Here is a 20,745-nt window from a genome sequence, read left to right as displayed (position 1 = left end):
GGCGGGGCAGGATGTGTCCCCAAGGTGCTTGTTTACTTGGGCCCTAACCTGCTCCCGGCTCTGCACGTAACCCATTCCAAGTGCTGTAAGGGCTGGGTTAGGGTAATAGGTTAGGGCAATATTTGTGCAGGGGGGTTTAAGAGCCACAGCAAATTTGCATGCTCTCACACTTCCAATAAAACAGAATCAGCAACGGCCAGAAATCTATGCCTGGTGTATGCAAGCAGAACTTGAATTTAAGAAAACTGTCAAGGCCAAATTGCCTGCTTGAATTGCATGGTTTACTCTGAAAATGTCCACGGCAAGCCTCCAACCAAGGGGCACTTATGCAGCGAGTACACGCCAGGGCCTCATGGAAGTTATAAACCACCTGTCTCCAAACTAGAGAGAGTCTGAGCTGTAGACCTGGATGAAAGTGCTGGAAAAAAGTACTGGGGACAGTCATGGGGAAGCGGCAGCATCTGTGAGCCCCTCTTGCTCTTGTGAGCTATAGAGTTTAGGCTGGCTTAGGATACCTCATTCCTGATCCAGCAGCCACTTACTGGGACTGCTGTCGAAGGGTACGTGTCTACCAGCCCAGCCTCTTGCTACAGAGCTGTGCCCGTCCTGATGCCAGTGACTTTAGGGAGATCAAGGCTGCTCGGCATTGCAGAGCCCTCTGGAACTTGGCAATTCTGTTTGGAAAGGTTTATACAAATATTTGGCTACAAAGTCGAATGGTTTTCCCCATTGTGCTGCTCCTCTTCACCCAGCTTTCCTGAATTTCCATGCTGTGGGGGAGAGCTGCAGCATAAAATTGGACATCAAGCCCCAATTGCCAGGTGGAAGTGAGCCCAGAAGGCCTACGCCCAAATCGGTGTCAGCTGGTGAGGGCCACCAGGTTTTGCATTTCAAAAAAGGTCATGCAAAGCCATGCGTTTTCCATGATGTGAACCATCCCAGAGTGATGTGAAAAGTTTTGGGAGCTGCAGCATTTGATGAAACCAAGGTTGGAGTTTGCCATGAAACCTGGAGTTGGGGGAAAGGTAAAATTCGGGTTTCACTAAGGACATTTTGGATGTGTTCTCTCCTCTGGATCTCCATTTCCTGGGTGTCAAAAGCTACTCATCAATGGATTTGCCTGTAATTCTCAAATAACTTCATGGTAGACGATCTTCCCTTCCACTTTCTCAAGGACACATCTCTTCCTGTAGCCATTTTAGCAAGATCATTTACTATTTTTACAGACACTTCTTATGCTTCATTTCTATTGCTATTTTTGTTCCTTCTGCCCTTCCTTGAGAACACTGCAATGAGCCCATTTAAATTTTGATGCAGCTTTGAAATACGCTTCCTAACCTGCACTTCATTCTTGCCAGAGCCAAAAGAAAGAGAATTTCTTATTAGCACAGTGAGTCTTGTACATTCATTATGCTAGCTACTCGACATCAGAGCCCAGGCAGGAATAACTCAGTAGAAAGAGATCCTGTTTCTTTATGCCATCAGCAGTTCCATATTCATAAACTCCTGAGCCTTTCAGGAAAATATTTACATTTTGTTTGGATCACAATGTATACATAGTAATCATCATCGTTACTCGCTTAATTTTGGAAGGTCAAAGGCACTGTTCAGCAATACTCAGACGCTTCTGGCAATATAAGCCCAATCCTTTTGAAGTCAGGGGCAACTTCCAGTTTGGCTGGCATGGATCTCCCCAGAAGGGAACATGGGGTGAAATTGGGGCTCTACTGAAGTCACTGAAAAAAAATCTCTTATTGATTTCAAAAAGCCCAGAATCTCATCTGTGGAGGTAAGCATTTCCAGCCAGCAAAATCCACACGGGGGGTGGGAAAAAAATCCTGCTGGGAAGAGATAAAGGAGGTTCTCTGTGTAAATATTTGCACTGGCAGGCCTGACTGCCAAAAAGACCTCAGCTCTGATTCTGTGTTAGCCCGTGTGCCATCTTAGCGTAAGAGTCCTGTTTCTGGGGTTAGCCATTGCAGCTCCTGTTCTTGAGCCTGTGGATCAAGACCGAGACCCGCAATGCACTTGCCCCTTGGTGGCATCTGCATGTTGTGATCTGCATTGGGCAAAGTGGGTACACAAACCCCATCGGAGCAGGATGGAAGCCGTTTAGACTGCCTTTGATTTGAGGCAAGTGAAGGGAAGTGATGCGATGGACCTCTCGGTACATACCTAGCTCACAGTTCCTCCCTTCGAACCCCAGCGAGCACCAGCACACGTAGGAATTCAGTTCGTCCTGGCAGGAGCCTCCATTCTTGCATGGGTTTGGGTTGCACTGATCTCCGTCTTGGAAACAAAAGTAGGATATTTTATAAGTGGATAGAAATGTTTGTCACTTGGTGTGTCACAGCAAGCACTTACCTCCCCACCCACCTCTCAGGGTCAGCTTAAAGAAGATTGGCACTTGATGGCTATTTATTATTATTATTATTATTATTATTATTATTAATGGAAAGCCCTCCTGGAGTTTTTCTTAAATTATTCTGACATAATAACTGTTATGTGGCACCTTGTTCAACTATATTATACACAAGGGCCCAATTCTGGGCCTCATTTTCTCTTTCTCCTGGCTGAGAGGTCAGGACTAGGTCTTAGGTCTCAGTTATGGAAGCTGGAGTGAGGAGGTAACCTAATAGGTCCACTTCCCCTTCCTCTTTTAATGGTCTCATCTTTCCTTTCTGGAAGCTGTGATCTGCTCTTCGGCTTTGAGTCAGCACATTAAGACAGTGAATTTTGGTGGGAGTGATCACTTTGTTTTTTTTCTGGCAATCATAAAGGCTAGTGACTATATTTAAAAAAAAAAAAAAAAAAGTTTAAATTCTCCTGTATTCAAGTCCACGCTTTAATCAAAAGAAGCTAGCTCAACATATAAAGAGTTGGTATCTCTGAACTAGTGATACTGAATTCTAAGAAAGCCAAGTTTTAATAGTGTGACAGGATGCTTAGCGTGCTTGCCATATTAAGCGGGGAAGAGGCTGCATGAAAAGCAGTCTCTAGATATGGAAGGGGCCAACTGGAGATTTGTCTGAACAGGAGGGGACTGGGCTTGAAGCGTATAAGCTCAGGGCCTGAGCTGGGCAGGCAGTCTAGCCTTGAGGGCCATGGAGAGATGGGCTCCTGGATAACGTCTGAGCTGGGGTAAACAACACCTGGCGGTTTGTGGAAGGGACTAAAGGGAAGTAAGGTGGTCCCAGTTGGCCCAGAAGGGAGAGAGGAACCGGAGAGCCCAGAGGTTTACAGCCCAAAAGTGTCAACAGGGCCAGGGAGACCAGGAGTCTCAACTGGCCTAGGACCAGGACCCAGAGAGAGGGGCCAAAGACCAGGGTTCACAGCTGGAGACCAAGGCAACCAAAGAGCCTGTAGCCCAAGAGGGGCAAGAACCAGGACTAGGAGCTGGGAGCCCAGGAGGGACATGTGCCAGCTGGAATAAGCATTATCTGTGAGGCATGGGCATGGTATAAAGGGTGGTCAGAGCCACATAATTAACCTTTAAGGTGGAGAGTGGTGACACCCAAGTTCCCAAGATCAAAGTTGGGAAGCTCTGGGGCAGCCTTCCTTTATCTAAAAGAAGCACACATCAAGGCATGGCAGGTGAGTGAAGGAATGATTGCCCAAAGAGAGTGAAGTTGATAAGGGCTGACGGGGAAGGGGTCCATGGGCATCATGGCCACCCCTGGAGTGGAGCCCTGTTACAAATAGCCAAGGCCCAAGGGGAAAGAAGAATGTCATTCGTACTGCATCAGCAAATTCAGGTGTTTTAAAATGGGCAGGTAGAAGGGAGATGACAGAGTGAGTAGGGGCAAAATGTAATTATGTCCAGCTTGGGCACTAGAGACTGAATTTTGTTGTCGTGTTGCTAGGACAGTTTAACCAAAGCAGTGTTACCTCCTTCAACAAACCGGTGGCAAAAATAGGTCAGGTTCTACGAGTTCATTGGAGCGGTTTACGCTGCAGCATACGCTGATCAAGGATTGAAGATGTTGGCCACTTGTCACTAAAAGACAGATATCTCCTACAGCTTCAAAAAGGGGCTTACATGATCGTGTGGTCTTGAGCTACCCTTTTGCAAGGACCAAATTTCATCTACATGCTACAGATACTGCTAATGGCAGCTTGTGAGTTTGTCAATAAGAGGTGTCCATTGACATGAGATGTTTTTTGGAAGTGTGACTCTTCAGCTCTACGGAAAAAAACCATGGCAGCCAAGTTATAGTACCACCATTTTTTTTTCCCCAGAGGACAATCTTAAAATTCAAATGTAACTTTTTATTTTATAGTCTGGACAGACCAATCTGAATTATTTAAGACTTTTTTTAGTGAGATGTTCTGGGACCTCAGCCAACCTACAAAGCAACTCGTTTGCTGAAACATATCTTGTTAAAATTAGTTTTGGATGTGTAGTGTGCACTGAAACCCTTTTTTTTTTCTGGGTGGAGGAGTAGGGATTATTGGGGTAGCTTGGGGATGGAGACCAAGGAGTGAAGAAGTGGATCATAAGTAAAAAATGAAGTGTAAAAAAAAAAGCCCAAGTTTGTGGATGCTAGTTTGAATTTCAGGCTGCTGTTTGCTTTGAAGAGTAAAGCTCTTTTTTTTTTTTTTTTTAAATAAGCTGTTTTCTAGCAATTGCACTGTGCTCACATGCACATCTGGTGAGTGGCTATTTGCACATGGAAGAGGGCTTTTGCTATTGGCTACCCGCTGTGTTCACATCTTCTATCCCAGCCAAGTGGCTAAAACTTGCAGCCTGCTACCTGACCAGTTGCACCAAATGAACAGGAAATAGTCTGTGGATGAGTCTTCCTCTATAGGGCCTTTTGCAACTTGTTCATATTTTGGTGTTTATCTGTAAACAGGACACAAAAATGCCAACTCGTTATAATCGGCATGAAGAACGCTGACTGCTTCTAACGTCAGCTGGGTTCCAAACAATAGGAAATATCCTTTCAATGAACATCTGTCTGTCTTGTGACTTGGGCATATGCTGAGAGATGATTATAGAACGACTAGGTTTTACAATGTGAAAGAAGCAAATTTCTTACCAAGGTACACTTTCCAAAACTCCATCTGCAAAGGAAAAACAAAACTATTAATCTCATTGTTTCTTTTTTTTTTCTTTTCAAAACTGCACTACAGAATGAATAAAGAGGATAAAGGACTAGCAGGTAAAATCTTTTAAGGTACAAATCCCTCTAATGAAACGGACCAGCTTAGCTATAAAGGCTTAGATAAGACTCAAGTGGGCATAAGGGCAGCCAATATTTTTCATGCAGAGGCGAATGGCGGCTTGTAGAAAGTATATGGGTTTTTCTCCCATACAAGGGGAGGGTACGCCTTCTCCATCCCCTGCACTACACGTCTGTCCTGCTAGTCATGGTGAGGAATGTTTCTGTTGTTCTGCAGTAACAATACTCACTGTCTTTTCCTCATTTTCGAAAACTTCTCGTGCTTCTTCAAAATTGCATTTTTCTTCAATGCATTCCCTCTCGAGGTTCCCTGGAACAACCTCCTCCAGCCTTTTGGAATTGAACCTCTTTTGCCTGTGCAAAACTGAGCTTGCTTGTTTGTTATCAATAAAAACTACAATATAAAAAAATACATTATGATACATTCTCTTCCCTAGCTTATGGAAATTGTAATTACATATGGTAAAAGCCCTTTTCCTGAATAACTCTGGGTCTGTTCTTAGCTTTGAGACCTTCCTTTGGGTCTGTTCTGAGCTCTGAGATATAGCCATAGTAATTGTATTGTAAGGGCACAGACCAGGAATACACCACTGGAAGGAAAAAAGCCAAACCCCTTATGACAAACTCAGGCCAATAAGGCTTATTTATCTTCCTGTATGGATTAAGCTGTATTATGATCACATTTTTATACTGGTATAATTATGGTGTAATGGAGAGATCTAGCCAAAGGAATACAACTTGTTTTTAGACAGTGACAGTCCCTTCCATCCAAACACCGTCCTTGACCATTTTTTGAAGGCGGAGTAGATTTGCACCTTGGGCTACCCAAACTAGATGATATATAGCACAAGCTTTTGTGAGCTGAAGTAGAGATATATCCACTTTGGTTAGTCTAAGGTACAAGTCTGTCCTACCTTCTGCTTGACTTCAGACTAACATGGCTAACTATGTCTCTCTTGACCAATTTTTCCAAAGTACTAACCACCAGGGCACTATTTTACCATGACTTTCCCTACCTCCAGCACATACGTTCTCTTTGTGTGTTAAAGCTGTTACTAAATGAGAGCAAGTTGTTGATCAAGTACTTTGCAGTCTGATGCTCCAGGCTTCACCTTGTTACTAACAACAGATGTAGGGGGGAAGCCCTTAAAGCCTCTCAGTGTCGCTAGATGGTACGGTAGAGCAGCTCTACTTAGCATGGAAGTTGGTCATTATATCTGCGGTTCGACGTTTTCATGTACTTTTCTTGTCTACATAAAAGGTTTGTGCTAGAACAGATTTTTGCATGAATATTCTGTGCCATTGGAGAGTTGAAGAGAAGCAGCTCAGTGAGATAAGCAGGAGGAGACTTCAAAGAGTGGCTGTTAGGCTCTAAATGAGATCAGCAGAGGAGAGCTGCTCTAAAGCCCTTGGAAATCATGCCGGAAAAAACTCCCGTTAACTCGGCTAACATCTTACTCTAGAAATAACTGCAATGAACTCCAGTGGAAATATTCTGGATTCATACCAGGTAACTTCCTGCAAATGGCCGTTCCAGTTGTTCTTATTACTTAAACTTAGTTCATACAAGGTTACTCTCTTGTTTCTTGCACCAATACTTGCTTTCAACCAAAAACACGAAAACGGGCACAGTGAGCATTAAAAAACTGATCCTGATGGAAGCATGTGACCTTGGATATTAATGCAGCAACAAGTTATTCTTCAAAGCAGCCAGTTTCATAGCTACCAGAGAATTGTGCCTCTTTGGCTAGTAGCCTTCTGATAGCAACGGCTCTTTTTGTGTTTGGGAGAAGGATCAAAAAGTAGTTCGCTTCTCGTCTCGGTGGCTGAAGCTTTGACCATTGATTGGTGGAGCTCTTGACCCACTCATATGCCAAATGCAAAGGCAATTTGTGTTAACCTAGCCTCAATTCAACATTGCAGTATAGGAAAGAGAGGCGTTCAAGGGAGTGCACTGGTAGGCCTTCAGTCACTCGGGTGAAACAGAACCCAGCTCTCCCGTCTTCCTGTCCTGCCCATCAGCTGACAGACGGTGCATCCTGCTTCCTAGTAGGGTTGTCTGCTCTTTGGCCCAACGGTTCTCCTGCCTATGCTCACTATCAACACAGACATTTTTATAAGATGATGCTCGTTGCACAACCCTTTCACTATTACTAACACATTCACTGGCTACACAAAGCCCATGGGGAGGGAGAGGGGGCAGGTGGAGAGGAGATCATGCAAGTCCTGGACTTGATGCGTGGGATTGCAGAGAGGGGGCCGGGTTTCATGAGGGACCTTGTTTGGCGGGATGCCTGCAGATAAGGAGCACAAGTGGGTGTCCAGCAAACAGTGGGCTATGCCTGCGCTGCAGAGTTTAGTGCAGGGTAGGGGTAGCCAAGGGAGCTCACAGACCAGAAGCAATCTAGCCAGCACTCAGTAAAGATCTCTCTCCTCCAGCTCTGCCTGCTGCACCGTTTACAGCCATAAAACGGGACCACCCATCAATTCTGGGTTGTCTGAACGGCCCGCTGCCACCCAACATCAGGGGCTTGGTCTCCCTTTCTCTGATCTTCCTTCACAGTCTGTATCTCTCAAAAGGAAGCAGGATTGTGCCCATTCATGTGTCTCCCCAGGCCCTTCTGAAGAGTTTGTGACCTACACCGTGTTTAGGTTCCCCTTTGATAACTAGGCTTGGAGGTGAAATATCTGGCCTTGATCCACCCTGAACAAGGATGTCTCATAGGAAAGTTGTGTTTCTTGATTGTTTAAAGCAACTCTCACTGCTTTTGAATGCCTGGGAGAGTTGGAGTTCCTGTTAAAGCAATGATAGGGGTTTGATTTGGGGTTTTTTTTTTTTTTTTAAACTGATTAAAGTAGAACTCGTCAACAACCAATGCTGTTGGTAGACTTTCTACTCCCAAATGAGAGATGCTGTAGCAGACTCCCCATGTATTTACTCCAGTTGCATTCATTCTCAGGAACCCCGCTGAGCTCTGAACAAAAAGGCTATCCTCATAGGAACCAAATACCTTCCTCTGATTTGAATGTGCATTAATTCAAGTAATTGAGATCATGCAGAACTGGATACCCGCTCAGGGTAATATGGGTAGTCGTTGGAACCGCTTAACAAACACCACTTTTTGCTGCTTAATTTGGTCTGTATGTGGCATTTAGCAACCTTCACCACAGCAAATCCAATGAGTATTTTATATGCTTCAGTATTACTCAGTCTGTTCGTTCCCAGATTCAAATACACAAAGGGTTTAGAAGCTAATTTGTAAATCTTTTTTTCATTAGTATTAAAAATGACCGAATCTAGAGCAATTCCTTAGCACAAAGTCATAATGGCGCTTGGAATGTCCCATTCTTTAAGTAAAAAGGACCCAAGGGCTTAATTTCATCACCATAAAAATATATATATATATCTTATTCTTTTTTTTGTTCTCAAGAGCTGCATTTTGAAACGGAAAACCAATCAAATTCAGCAACCTGACCCTGCAGTTTCTTGTTGCTGGTAAACTCCCTTATCAAATGACACAATATGCTTTTATCTATGTCAGCAGCAAACCCCCCCCCCCCACAAAAAAAAAACAAAAACAAAGGACTTGGTAGGTTCAAAACAACCAACCTGAACATTCAGCCTGAAGAAACAATCCCAGAAGACAAACGGAGACTGAGAGAGTGAGTTTTGCCATTTTTTTTTTCTTGCACAACGCAATCCTTTCTGCTAGGAACTTGTGCACACAGAGAGGCTGGGTCGATCCGTTCCAAAGTGCAACCACTTGTTTGCTTGCTTTGAGTAACCCTTTAATTTTAAGGTTCCCACACGTGCATCAGGTGAGGACTCTGAAATGGCAGTGGGGTCTCAAAATGAGGAGCAACTGCAGCAAGCTTGGTCTGAATAGGTTTCTTGTAGCATTTCCGTCGTTTCCCCTTTGGGATGGTCCCTGCTGGGGACGGGACTGACGCTGGCTTGAAGAAGAAAAGTAATTCACATCGGGTGTAGTGAATCCGGCTCCAGTAAGGTCAGGAACAGCAGTTCAATAAACCAGTTTAACCTAAATCGGTCCAGTCTGATACTACATCTCTCCAGGCTTATCTTAAACCAGTTTCAGCCATTGTGAAAGCAGTTCACGTGCACTGAACTTCTGTTGAGTTACAGATTGGAACTGGTTTCTGATCACTTATACTGGCTTATGTGTAACTTCTGTCCCTAGCCTAAACAACTAGGTTCATTCAAATAGCTTGATCTCTGTGTTCATGGTGTTGCTAGCAGTACGTGGAAATGAAATGCATGTTTCAGAAACATGCTGTGAAGCAAGCACATGAACCTGAGCCCAGGCCAGAGGCATATGCAATTGCTTCAATCAACCAGGCAGAGCAAGGTTCACTCGACTATGTGAAACAAAGGGCAATACTTGGCCCATCCAGATAAGAGCTGGCCCCCTGGAAAGCGATGGCAACATCTGAACTGGCATCAGTGGGGCCAGGATTTCACCCCAGAACAACATAATGGGGCTTTCGATGAACCTGTTCCAGCTAGGGTTTGAGGCACGTGATGCAGTCCCTGAAGAAGACAGCTGAAAGGCAGCCTCTGAAGAGCTGGGACAGATGGGGCAGGGCTGGAGGTGGAAGGGGGACTGTCAGGCAGCATAGTGCTAGTGCAGCTTGGGCTCAGATCCCACTAGAAATAAGAAAGAAACAGCACTCGGGACCTGAACCTTGCAGTCGGATCTGTTCGCGCAGACCCCTGTGGCTACGGGCAGCCCCACGGTTTCCCCTTATTCTGCAAATGGTTCCTAACCCTGGCACTATTCACCTTATCTCCTCTGCCAGCACGGTTAACTGAAGTGGTCCTAGCCCCTACTGCCTTGTGGGTGCTTCTTGGTTGGAGAAAGGCTAAGGGACATCATCCTGCCAGAAACGCGTCCTCACTGAGGAATTAGGCCGTCGGCAGCAGGTCTTATCTGTTGCTCTCTGGCAGAAGGTACAACCGTTGATGCACTGAACATCTGGACTTGATTTTGCCTTTGGGCTCTGCCTCTAAGGTCTAAAGGAGAGACGGCCAACCTCCATACTCTTGCCTGGGCATCAAAGGTCTCGGTGTGGTGGCCACAGGACTCCATACGAGCAGATCCATCAGGCAGCTAACTAGACCGCCTACACGTACACCATGGTCCAGAGGACTGACAGACAGCTGCCTACTTTTATCTACCGAGATACCAGCTTTGAAACCTAGCCTTGGTTGTTGTGGGTTCAAGGAACACCTCTCTTCTTTTGTCTTTGCACCTTTGGCCAAAGGTGAGGGGAGTGATTTGAGTTAGTTGCCATTTAATTAATTCAGTAGTTTTGAGTTAAATGCCATGCATATGATGCCTGGCCCTTGCCTGTATTGATGCAAGTCAAAGCTCAGGACAGTCAGACCCAGGATAACCAAGGTCTGTTTTTAGCCTCAGTCAGTTTGATCCCAGGGTTATCGCCTGCTTACCAGGCAGTGTAATAGTCCCTACAGCTTGGGCGAGATCTTTGCATGCGATCCTTCCTATAAAGTAAATTTTACTGTTCAGTAAAAACTGGGATAAATTATTCTGTAGTAATTGTCATATCCTTTACTTGAGACAGGAAGGGCTGAGCAATGATAGTGGACTGGAGCTCATCATGTGATGATTTATAAAAAGAGAGGAGCGTGAAGAGGGGCTTCACTTTTCTTGTTGTGGGGTTTTTTGTTTTTTTTTTGGCCAGAAGATGGATATTTTATTATTGACACCACAATATAATTCTGCAGCATGTTTCACCCCATAAGTGCTTACTTACAAGCATCCAGCTTGATTCAGTATGAAATGAAATATGTAAAGTATTGGATAAGCCTGTATCCTGCAGGGTAGCGAATGAGCTGTTACTTGCTTTGAGACTTTGCCTCTTGAGTGGCTGGAAAAGTATGCGTTTGAGCTAACAAATCATAAATTCTGTGCACGGTGTCTGCAAAATGTAACAAATGGGCCTTCCCGAAGCGTACGAGGGACGTTTATGGTTGTGTAGGTGTTTGGGAATCACTTTTTGTACAAAGAAAGGTCTGATAAATGGCAGATTCAAACAAGAGGCCTCCACTTGAGCTATGGACTTATAAACCCTCTTATGCTTTGCCAAGAAAAAAGGAATCCTTTCTTTATTTTTGAAAAGCAACATTTTATCTTGCTTTGTTTTACAGTATCTGAAATAGTTTGTATTTGCTGCAGGTGCGCAGTTGCAGAGGGAGTGTTAGAGACTTGCTACTGTAGATGGAGGAGGAAAGATGTGTTTGTGGATCTGCAATGAAGCTACCTTGGACTAACTATACATTTGTACCACTGTGATGGAAATGCAACGCAAAGTGGAGGGTAAAGGCCATTTCTCATTTCTTGCATATGAGAACATGTGAATGTGATGGGGGGAGACTGAGAAAGAAGCAAATTGGCATGAAATAGTGAAATAATATGTCTTGGATCAATAAAAGGAAAGTGGAGAGTAGCCTGCTTTAACAAACCAAGCAAAATTAGATTATCTTTCTAAAGCATTTTTTTCACAAGAGCACAGGATAGGTAAATTATTTCTGTTTTTTTATGGTGCTAGCAAGATCTGCAACATTAATGCTATTTAATCTAAAAGAAAATGCCCGCACAATTGGCATAAACAAGGCCATTAATATGTCCAAACCCAGATCCTGCTGCCACCGCTCTCCATCTTTGTGGTATCCAATGTTAACAAAGCGTTTCCTTTGTGTTTCTCTTGCAAACAGTCCCCAGTGCTGGGAGCAGCTCTCGATAAATGCTTTGGAGAGGAAAGTATTGTTGCTATGTTGGATTACCGAAATTAAATGTTGATCCAGCTTAATTCAGATTTATAATATTAACGTTCTCAGAGGGGGACTACTTAAAATTCAAAATTAAGTACTGCGTTCTTGGAAATTAAGAGCCAGCTGAATAAAACCATTTCCTACTTTGGCTCTTCCTTGGCACATCAGCAACTTTCCACTGTTTTTGCAAAATGCAACTTGGTTGTCAAGCCCATTTTCAGATTGAAAAGGTCAGGCTTGCTATTTGGAGATCTCTCGTTGGGACTGACCAGTCCTCCGAAACAGTCTTGTCAAAGGCTGTTGAAATTGAAACTGAAGTCTCGCAGAAATGTTTTGGTGCTGCTGAAGTGATAGCGTATTTTGATGGAAAACTATTTGGTCTGCGATGTTCTCACCCAAACTAGTTCCATAGGGCTTCCTTAATGTCTTCGAGCCCTCGTAACATACCTTATCCAATTCCTCTTGATATCTGCATGCTTCCTACTGCTATTTTAGACATGCAAGGATTTTGCAGATTTGACTTTTTTGTGATTTAAAGTATACTTTATTCAAAATCTGGATTGGAATCGGCTATATTACTTTTTTTTTTTTAGAGTGGTTCTCAACCTTTTTTGTACCAGGACTCATTTGTAAACATCAATGACCAGTCCTGACCCTGGTGCCCCTCACTCCCGGCCTGCTGCCCCCAGCCCCAGATCCCCAATGTGTTGGGCAGGGAGTGGGTGCATGGGGAACTCTGCCAGCCTATAAGGAAAACCCACAGTTTCTCACATTTTTCTCCTTTTTAAAGGAGAATCCATTTTTAAAGATTGTTGATCCATTTTTAAAGTTTGTTCATGACCCTTTCATACATTGTTGTGACCCACTTTTGGGTTGCAACCCACAAGTTGAGAAACATTGCTTTAAAGTAGACAAACCTTATTGTATGCATCCCTCTCTGAATTCCTGCTGGGAGTTCAGAGACGGATGTGTGCACCGAAAGTCGTTCAGATGTGGAAGAGAAGAAAGTGCAATCTCTGTAGCTAAGGAGCCATATTAATCCATGTGATTTACTCTTCTACCTGTACAGGGAAACTTTGGCTGCTGGGAAGTCCACAAAAGTTTTTTGGCATTGATTTCCAGCAGGTCAGGATTTCCCCTGTGGAGTTCACACCAGATGGAGATGAAACTAAGACGGTGAAGAGCGCTTTCCCGAGGCATGAATGAAACAGGAAGGAATTTTGACCCCCTCAGCTTGGAAATCCCAGGAAATTTGTGGCATCTGACCCCCAGTTGTCTTTTCTGCCTAGTGCAGGGGGGCTGGACAATGAAAGGTCCCTTCCAGCCCCTAACGTCTATGAACGTGTGCCTGTACTTTCACTGTGCCACCAGTGACCGTTGCAACCTTGCTAGCCTCCGTGGCAACTTGGCTGCTTTGGATTTTCCCTTTCCCATCGGTAGAAGACTTCCCCATTGCAGGAAGAGAACATAGGGGTTCAGCCCTGCTGGAAAAAATTGTAAGGCCACAATTTTCTTCAGAAAGGTGGAGTTGTCATCAAAAATTGAAGCTAGACTTGCAGCTGAGCTCACGTTGGTCACTGAGCGATTCCAAAAAAATGGCATAATATAAACCGAGGGACCTGCTGGGTAGGGAAACCTTGAAAATCCCGTCCCTACTTTTATCAGATACCCACCTATGAGGCTGACCTGGGGGCAATTAAGCCCCTGAGACAGTGTTGTTCTCCTAGCTGAAGTTAAGATAAGAAGTTGGACCACATTTGCTGACTGCCTCGTAATAACTTCTCATTTTCCAACCCATGTTCTGTGCCATTCGTTAGCTAGATTTTGACTTCCTTCACAAGGTCTTTTCTGGCAGCTAGTAAGGAAAATGGGTCTGGGTCTCTTCATACCCAGAGCAGTCTCTCTCTCGTATCGTTTGATTGACCACAGTGGAAGTGCAGCTGAGGAAGGAAAGGAGCACTGGGCTCCACCAGAGTTCATCCCGTTGACTTCAGTGGGAGTAGAACGAATCTCAGGGCTGTGACCCAGCTATAGCCATAATTTTCTGACTGTCTTGAATTTGCCTGCACAGTTGTTGGTGAGGGCAGGTCTTGGGCTGATATGTTGGATCTGATGTTCTAGGAATGCACACCTTGCCCTCTAAGAAATGCTAGTGAGCCGATGGGAACAATTATATCGACGAGCGGCAATGCACAATTCTACTCAGCGCCAAGTCGCTGCTTCTTTTGAGGCAACGGGCCTTGCACTGTGCATCTCCATTGCAAAGAAAAATTAAGTTATAAAAAGACAGCACAAGAGAATTATTTCCATTTTAATCCTTAGCTCTTCTGCTGTGTTTTGACTACACCGATCAAATGTGCACAGAGCCTGCTGATATGAAGAGCCTATTAAAAGATTGTTCTTTAGCTAAACACTTTTTTTCTTTTTGTTAAAAATGAATCAATTTGCGTTTGCCCTCTAGGACAGCTATGCTATATAACTTTGCATTAACTGAGAAGCAAACAAACCATATTTGGATAACAATGAAAGCCTTGCTTGGGTGTTTTTTTTTTTTTAATTTTGCTCTCTGCTTAATTACTTTGAAGTCAATGGCTCTTCCTTTGAGCAAGGACTGCAAACGTTATACAAAAAATGAATCACCTTCCATCACTCTGCATCAGTCTTTTGCAATGCCTGTCACTTTAGTACAGTGCTTACGTTGCAATGATTAACTTATCAAGGGAAATCGTTGGTTGGTGTACATTCTTGTGTCTCCCTTGACTTCAGTAGACATCCTTCCTTTGAGTTCAATGGAGCTAAAACAATTTATACTAGTTGGGGATCTGCCTCTAGGTCTTGTATCAATTGAAAGCTGAAAGAAAAAAGTGAAGTGCTGAACCATGGCACCGCTAGATGGAGTTTAGCATCCTGATATTTTTTGTATGCATTTTTTTTTTTCCATTGCAAATAGAGGCTAAACCATAGGCATCTTGGAGGAATACACCCCCGTGCAAAGAGCTTGCACAGGTTCCATGCCGTGTTGAAATCCCATTTGCATCTTCAAAATAGGATCAGCAGTGCATGGGATTTGTGCTCATTCTCCTGCACAGGTGTGAATCGCAACCTCTTCAAATAAAATATATAAAAACAGGTCTCATATTTGGGAAGATGAGCCCTTGTTGCAGATGCTCGTAGTATTATGTTGTTCTACATGGGCAGTTCACAAGATTAGGTGGCTATTTATCAGTGCTCTTGCCTCCATAGGGATGAAGGTATAAGGGAAGGGTGTTTGCAAGGGCGGAAGACAGAAACTATTGGAGGAACTCAATAGTATTGGCTCAGAGCTCCTTTGCACTTGAAAGGTATGGGGCCTTCTCTGTTCCTTTGGGTTCCTCCTGCATACCCTCTCTAGCTCAAGGTTTCCATTCCTAGTTTCAGACACAGTTGTTCTACTTGTGTGGAGGTCTTTGTGCTTATGCCAAAGAAACAAACTCTTTGAGTTCCCTCAAGGTATGTTCCTGCTCCTTAGCCCTTTGGTTCCATCCTTCCCATTTTTAATACATTTTTAATTAGACTCTGTATAGGCATAGAGAGCAAAAGCTGCTTTCATCTGGGAGATACCATGGTGGTGAAATATTTACAAGAAGTAAATAGCTGTCAGAAAGTACAGAAGTCACTGACTCTTAAGAAGTGTAAAACAGCTTTGAAATTATCTCTTTCAAAGAAAGCTGCTCTGGCTAGGTGATGGTGAGGACAGGCAAGGCAGGCACAAGCTCCCCAGCAAAATGGATAAACACAATTACTAATTCATTGGTGCTGGGCATTTGGCTCCAGCTCCTATAACTTTCTATTCAGTCTAAATTTTAAAAATGTATGATCAGGCTTTCTCTTAGTGTACTGGTAATTTTACTTTTCTGGAGGCAAGGATGAGGCTGGATGTGTGTTGGATGGTGAATGCTGGACCCAACCCTACAGCACCTAAATTTGGACTTCACCCTTCTTGCTTCCTTCTGAACACTAGGCTGGATGTTGATGGGACACATGGGTCACCAGGTGACTTGGACCATCATTTGTTGGCCTGCTTTAGGGTCTTCTTTCCATGTGGAATTTGTTCCTTGAGTAAAGAGACTTTTCCTGCTTCTCTCTAATCCCCATCGATGATGCAAAAAACTCCCCACCATCCCTTGACGTATAGACATTTGTTTAAAGCACAGTTTGGAAGGACATGTCTTCCATTTTTTCCCATCTGTAAACTCTCTTCCACTTGATGATGATGATGATTGTGTTATACCATCGAGGCCTAATTTGGGGCCAGAGCCCAGTTGTGATGCTGCGTGTCCAAAAAACCACCCAGATGGACAGCCTTGTGCTTGTTTAAATGATAGACAATAGAATATCACATTTGACATAAATGTATTAATTATAATAAAAAACTGTTTATTATCATCAACAGCACTGTTTATCCCCACTCCCCCCCACCCCAGATCAATATGATTCTACCCACAACATCCCTGGAAAGTCTGGAGTGGCTTTGGCGTGCCGGTCAGAAGTTAACGGATTGATGCCTGGACCAAAAAAGGCCGTCAAGTTGAGTGCGAGGTCTCGCAAGCTCAGCCAGTTATCTCAACTACCTGCTCAGAATCAAAGCAAAGTAGTGCTGGATGGGACCTCGAGAGGTCATTTAATCCACCGCCCTGCTCAAAGGTAGAATCAAATGGCAAACATTTATTTTCTTTTGTATCGGTGTGGGTGAGTGCCTTTGGCAGCTGACACCATATCTCCTTGCAAGGTAAGACACCTTGATATATAAAAAAGTGTGTGTGTGGAAACCCATAGCGTTGGCTATTGGCATGAAAATCTCACCAGGTTTACAGGTCAAGTTAAATCTGCCTCCTCCTGGCAGTCTCTCTAGGCCCCTGGATCTGTGCACTAGAATAGGTCTCAAGAGTAGGGATGTGCTCTCCGTTGCTGCAACCATGAGCCACCATAACAGAAAGCACTCCCCAGGAGGTTTACATTTGCCATACACCGGGCTAGCATATGTCCTAAGCACTACTTATGCCCCATTTTGAACGTTTTTAGCAGGTGGATGCTGTCTGTCTCAGAAGTGAACCTCCCAGTCTGTGCTCTCGCTCTGCTTAACCTCTGGACACGTGGAAGAGATGCGAGTCCCAGTGATGGGAAGATCTGCCTTTGTGCTCGATGACGTTCCCAGGCCCTCGGCATAGGGCGGAGGCAGGTTATAGCAGTATTTATCCTGTTGCAATTCCCACAGTTGGGAATCTCTGGGATTCTGGCATTTCAGGTTATTTAAATTTAGAACTTTAATATTAGAAGTTTAATACATTTAAAAATCAGCATTTCTAATCTGCCTTAATGAATTCTTTGTCCCATTTTGGGCAGGCCACTTTGCAATTAAGGCTGCATGACTAAATTATGAATAAACTATTTGAGCCAGAGTGCACTGTAAATTTTTAAAATAAAATCAGGTATCTTGGGTGCATAGCAATGCAACCAGTTAAAAGCCTAAAATCAGACACTTTTTGTCCAAATTAGACTCTCCTCTTTGAACAAATGCATGAATTTGGCAACGCAGAACTAAACCCTCCACTAGGAGACTGTGATCTAATGCCGAAATCCCAGAAAGCATCTCTCTAATATTCCTGATGGAAGCCTCTTTGCCTCAGCTTTTTATCTTGAAAGCTAGGTGTCAAACTAGCAGAGGCATGAAGTTTCTGCAGTGTGTAGGCTACATTAAAAGTCATCGCACTTCCCCTGTCTGAATCCTGCTTAGACAGGTGAGTGCTATGCACACTCTTTCTATAAATATATGTGGTGAGTTTCTCCTCAAGGCTTTTATTCTTTGCACGAAGATTGCGTGGTGGAAGAAATGCAGGATCAGAACCTTGCTGTAGCTGTGACGTGCTTTCATCTCGCTTCTTTTTTCAGCCTGCTGAGCTGGTCCTGAATTTTCTATAGGTATGGGGCCAAATCCTGCCCTCTTCAGCCGTGGCAGCCCCATCAACTGGACTGGGTCTAGACCAGCATTACAGAGGGAAATATTGAGGGGAGCTGGTTAATGCCCTGTCTGGTTTGTGTTGCAACGAAGCTCAAGGGCTTAGAGATTAGTACTTTGTGAACGTCAGAGCTCTTGGCTTTGAGGGATTTGTAAGAGATCCTAGCCTCTGTTGCTGGGAACAATTAAGAAATAGTATTTAGCAACTCCTTAAAATGTCCACCGGGAAAATGAACACTTGCCTGATCTTTACGGACTGCCAGATTTTGGTTAAAACCTAGTTGTTAAGTGGAACTGGCCACCGAGGGGAACTTGGGCCACCCCCTTCATGCATTCTCATAATGCTGCAGCAATAGTTTTTCTCCCTCATCAACCTGGTTGTCGCCATCTCTACCCTTGAATCCTTCCCTTGGGTCCCCAATTCCCTGCCACATTGGCTTGCAAATCTCTTCACAATGGCCCTTCTTTCCCTGCTCACTTGCGTAGCCCCCTTCCCTGCTCTGCCCAACTTTGACAGCCTATTGCTCCACTTGGCCAACCTTGATGACCAGTCTTGATGGCTTATTGCTCCACTTGAGACCTCTGACCTGGTCTCGGAAATAAAAACCTTGTGTTCCTTTTTGGGGGAGAAAGCAGGAACCTCACGGGGCTGTCAATGGCCATTACTCTTTTCCTTTGATGCTCAGGTTCACGGCACTGGAGGAAGTCACGGGTTTAACCCAAGGTCCTGCTGGAATGACATTTTGAGGCATTCAATTCCCTGAGGCCTCGGACCTTGGTAATGTAATTCAGTGCTTGATTTCTTTTTTTCCCCTCGTATAAATAAAGCAGACTCTCCTTGCATTTTAATTTTAAAGAATGCATATGTGTGCACAAGTGATTAATATGAATCGAAGGATGAGATTTTTTTTTTTTTAGAAATGGGTAGTTTAATTCCACTCCAACAGAAATGACTGAATGCTTTTGCCAAATCCCACCAATGCTATTGCAGTATATTTGTGTGGACTGAAGAATTGTGGTGACCCATTTATATCCGTAAAAACATTTCTCAATCAAGATGCAGTGTAAGATGCAGCTTCAAATACTTCCTTGTGGTGGCTGGCTGTACTCTGCGTGTCAGTCTTGGGTCACTCTGTATGATCCACCTAGATACTTTCCAATGGTTTTTTATTAGCATGCAGCCAAACAGCAAGACAGAAGACAAATCAAGAGGTGTCTGAATTCCCTGACACCTTTTCTGTTTTGCTGGAGAGTTTCCCATTTAGCAAAGGGTGTTATTCCTCCCACGTACTTTAAAGTGAGGTAGTATAGTTGGTTAGCCCACTGTACCCTCGCATGTCTCTACTGCAACATGCCTGGACCTTTTCAGAAGACAACTGCTTACATGTGTTTCCACTTAGCACTCGTCTTCATTATTCATTCTCTTCTATTGTGAAAATAATTGTTTGGGATGCTTACGATGTGTCCCTAATATTGCAATGAGCACTTCCCATTTACCAGAAGGTGACAGTTTTGGGGTTTTTTTCGTGTGTGTGGTTTGTTTTCTTTTAAGGGTTGGGTTAATAGAGTGTAAGGCCCAAAGGGCCAATTATGCTACCTATCTAGGCTGTCCTCTTGCCTAACATGTGCTGTAGATCCTCCCCGAGTAATTTCTGCACCAATCTCCGATGTATCTTTTTAAATAGCAGTCCAGTCACAGTTTAAAAATGGACGATGTTGGCAAAGTTGCCGTATCCCTAGGGCAGCTGGTCCAATGGCTAATTATCCTCATTTAAATCTGGGCATTATTTCTAGTCTGATGTCCCTGTTTTCAGTTTCCAAAGACTGGGTCTTAGAATAGCTTTTTCTGCTACATAAGAGCCATCTACCGCCACAGATCTCTTATCTAAGGTAGCCAATATTAGACTGTGATCCAGTTGCTTCGTAACCTCCTCTTGGAGAAAGAAAATGAAATGAGCTGCTTTAGTTCCTCATTATACTGCATATCTTTCAGATCTCTCTCTTTTTTTTTTTTTTTTCTTTCTTCTAGCTCATATTTTGAATGTTTTTTAATATGCCCCGAAAGACTTTTTATTCCCCGAAGGCTTTTTCTGCTACAACTAGACAAATGTACAGCTAAGTGCTAATACTCCATACAGTGGGAATACCACAGTCTTAATCTGACTTTATATTCCCCTTCTTATACATCAAAGCATTGCATTTTCCCTTTCAGCTACAGTATTGCACAGGCAGGTCATGTTCCTTTGGTTATCTGCTGAGACCAAAAGTCATGGGCAAAGTTGCTGTTTCCCTTCTGCAGCCGTGCATCGTGTGTGTGTGTGTGTGTGTGTGTGTGTGTGTGTGTGTGTGTGTGTGTGTGTGTGTGTGTGTGTGAACCTCTGACAATTTTGGATGCAGAAATTATATAGACAGTGTTCCTGGAGTTGCATCCTACTTCCCACATACCACCTCTTCCAACTGGGTTTTTTATTTCTGTTGAGGATGACTGATCTGTGTGAGACAAGGTTCTTTGGGTAAATGTGATCTCTTTTATTAGACCAACTAAAGAGCTGGAAAAACTATTCCCTGTGCGAGGGGAAATTCACTTGTTCAGAGCTCTCGCTATTAGAGGCTTAGTAGTCTGTATTTTATAGGATCAGGGCATTATCCCTTTAAATGTTTTGGGAGCTTGCTGGTGGGGCTCACCATGTTCTCTGATTTAAAAAAAAAAAAAAAAATCCCAATACCAATCAAAGAAAAACATAGCTAAT

At 43.8% G+C, this 20,745-nt stretch overlaps 2 protein-coding genes across 2 annotated transcripts in view; one reads left to right on the top strand and one right to left on the bottom strand.

Annotated features, from left to right (window-relative positions):
- Positions 1–8,920, bottom strand: part of F9 (coagulation factor IX) — a 20,964-nt gene extending 12,044 nt beyond the window's left edge. Inside the window, exons 1-4 of the mRNA XM_019521335.1 lie at positions 8,797–8,920; positions 5,417–5,580; positions 5,043–5,067; positions 2,176–2,289 (exon numbers count right to left, since the gene is read on the bottom strand). Coding sequence (XP_019376880.1) covers positions 2,176–2,289; positions 5,043–5,067; positions 5,417–5,580; positions 8,797–8,863 — 370 coding nt within the window. The 5' untranslated portion in view covers positions 8,864–8,920. The remainder of the gene's footprint in view (positions 1–2,175; positions 2,290–5,042; positions 5,068–5,416; positions 5,581–8,796) is intronic.
- FGF13 (fibroblast growth factor 13) overlaps positions 1–20,745 on the top strand; it is a 511,145-nt gene that overhangs the window by 9,610 nt on the left and 480,790 nt on the right. The gene's annotated exons all lie outside the window — the stretch shown is intronic.

Source organism: Gavialis gangeticus, unplaced genomic scaffold (genome assembly GCF_001723915.1).
Source record: "Gavialis gangeticus isolate Ggan-Ray unplaced genomic scaffold, GavGan_comp1, whole genome shotgun sequence".
NCBI lineage: Eukaryota > Metazoa > Chordata > Crocodylia > Gavialidae > Gavialis > Gavialis gangeticus.
The sequence above is the reverse complement of the archived record's forward strand: the minus strand, read 5'-3'. Positions and strand labels throughout refer to the sequence as shown.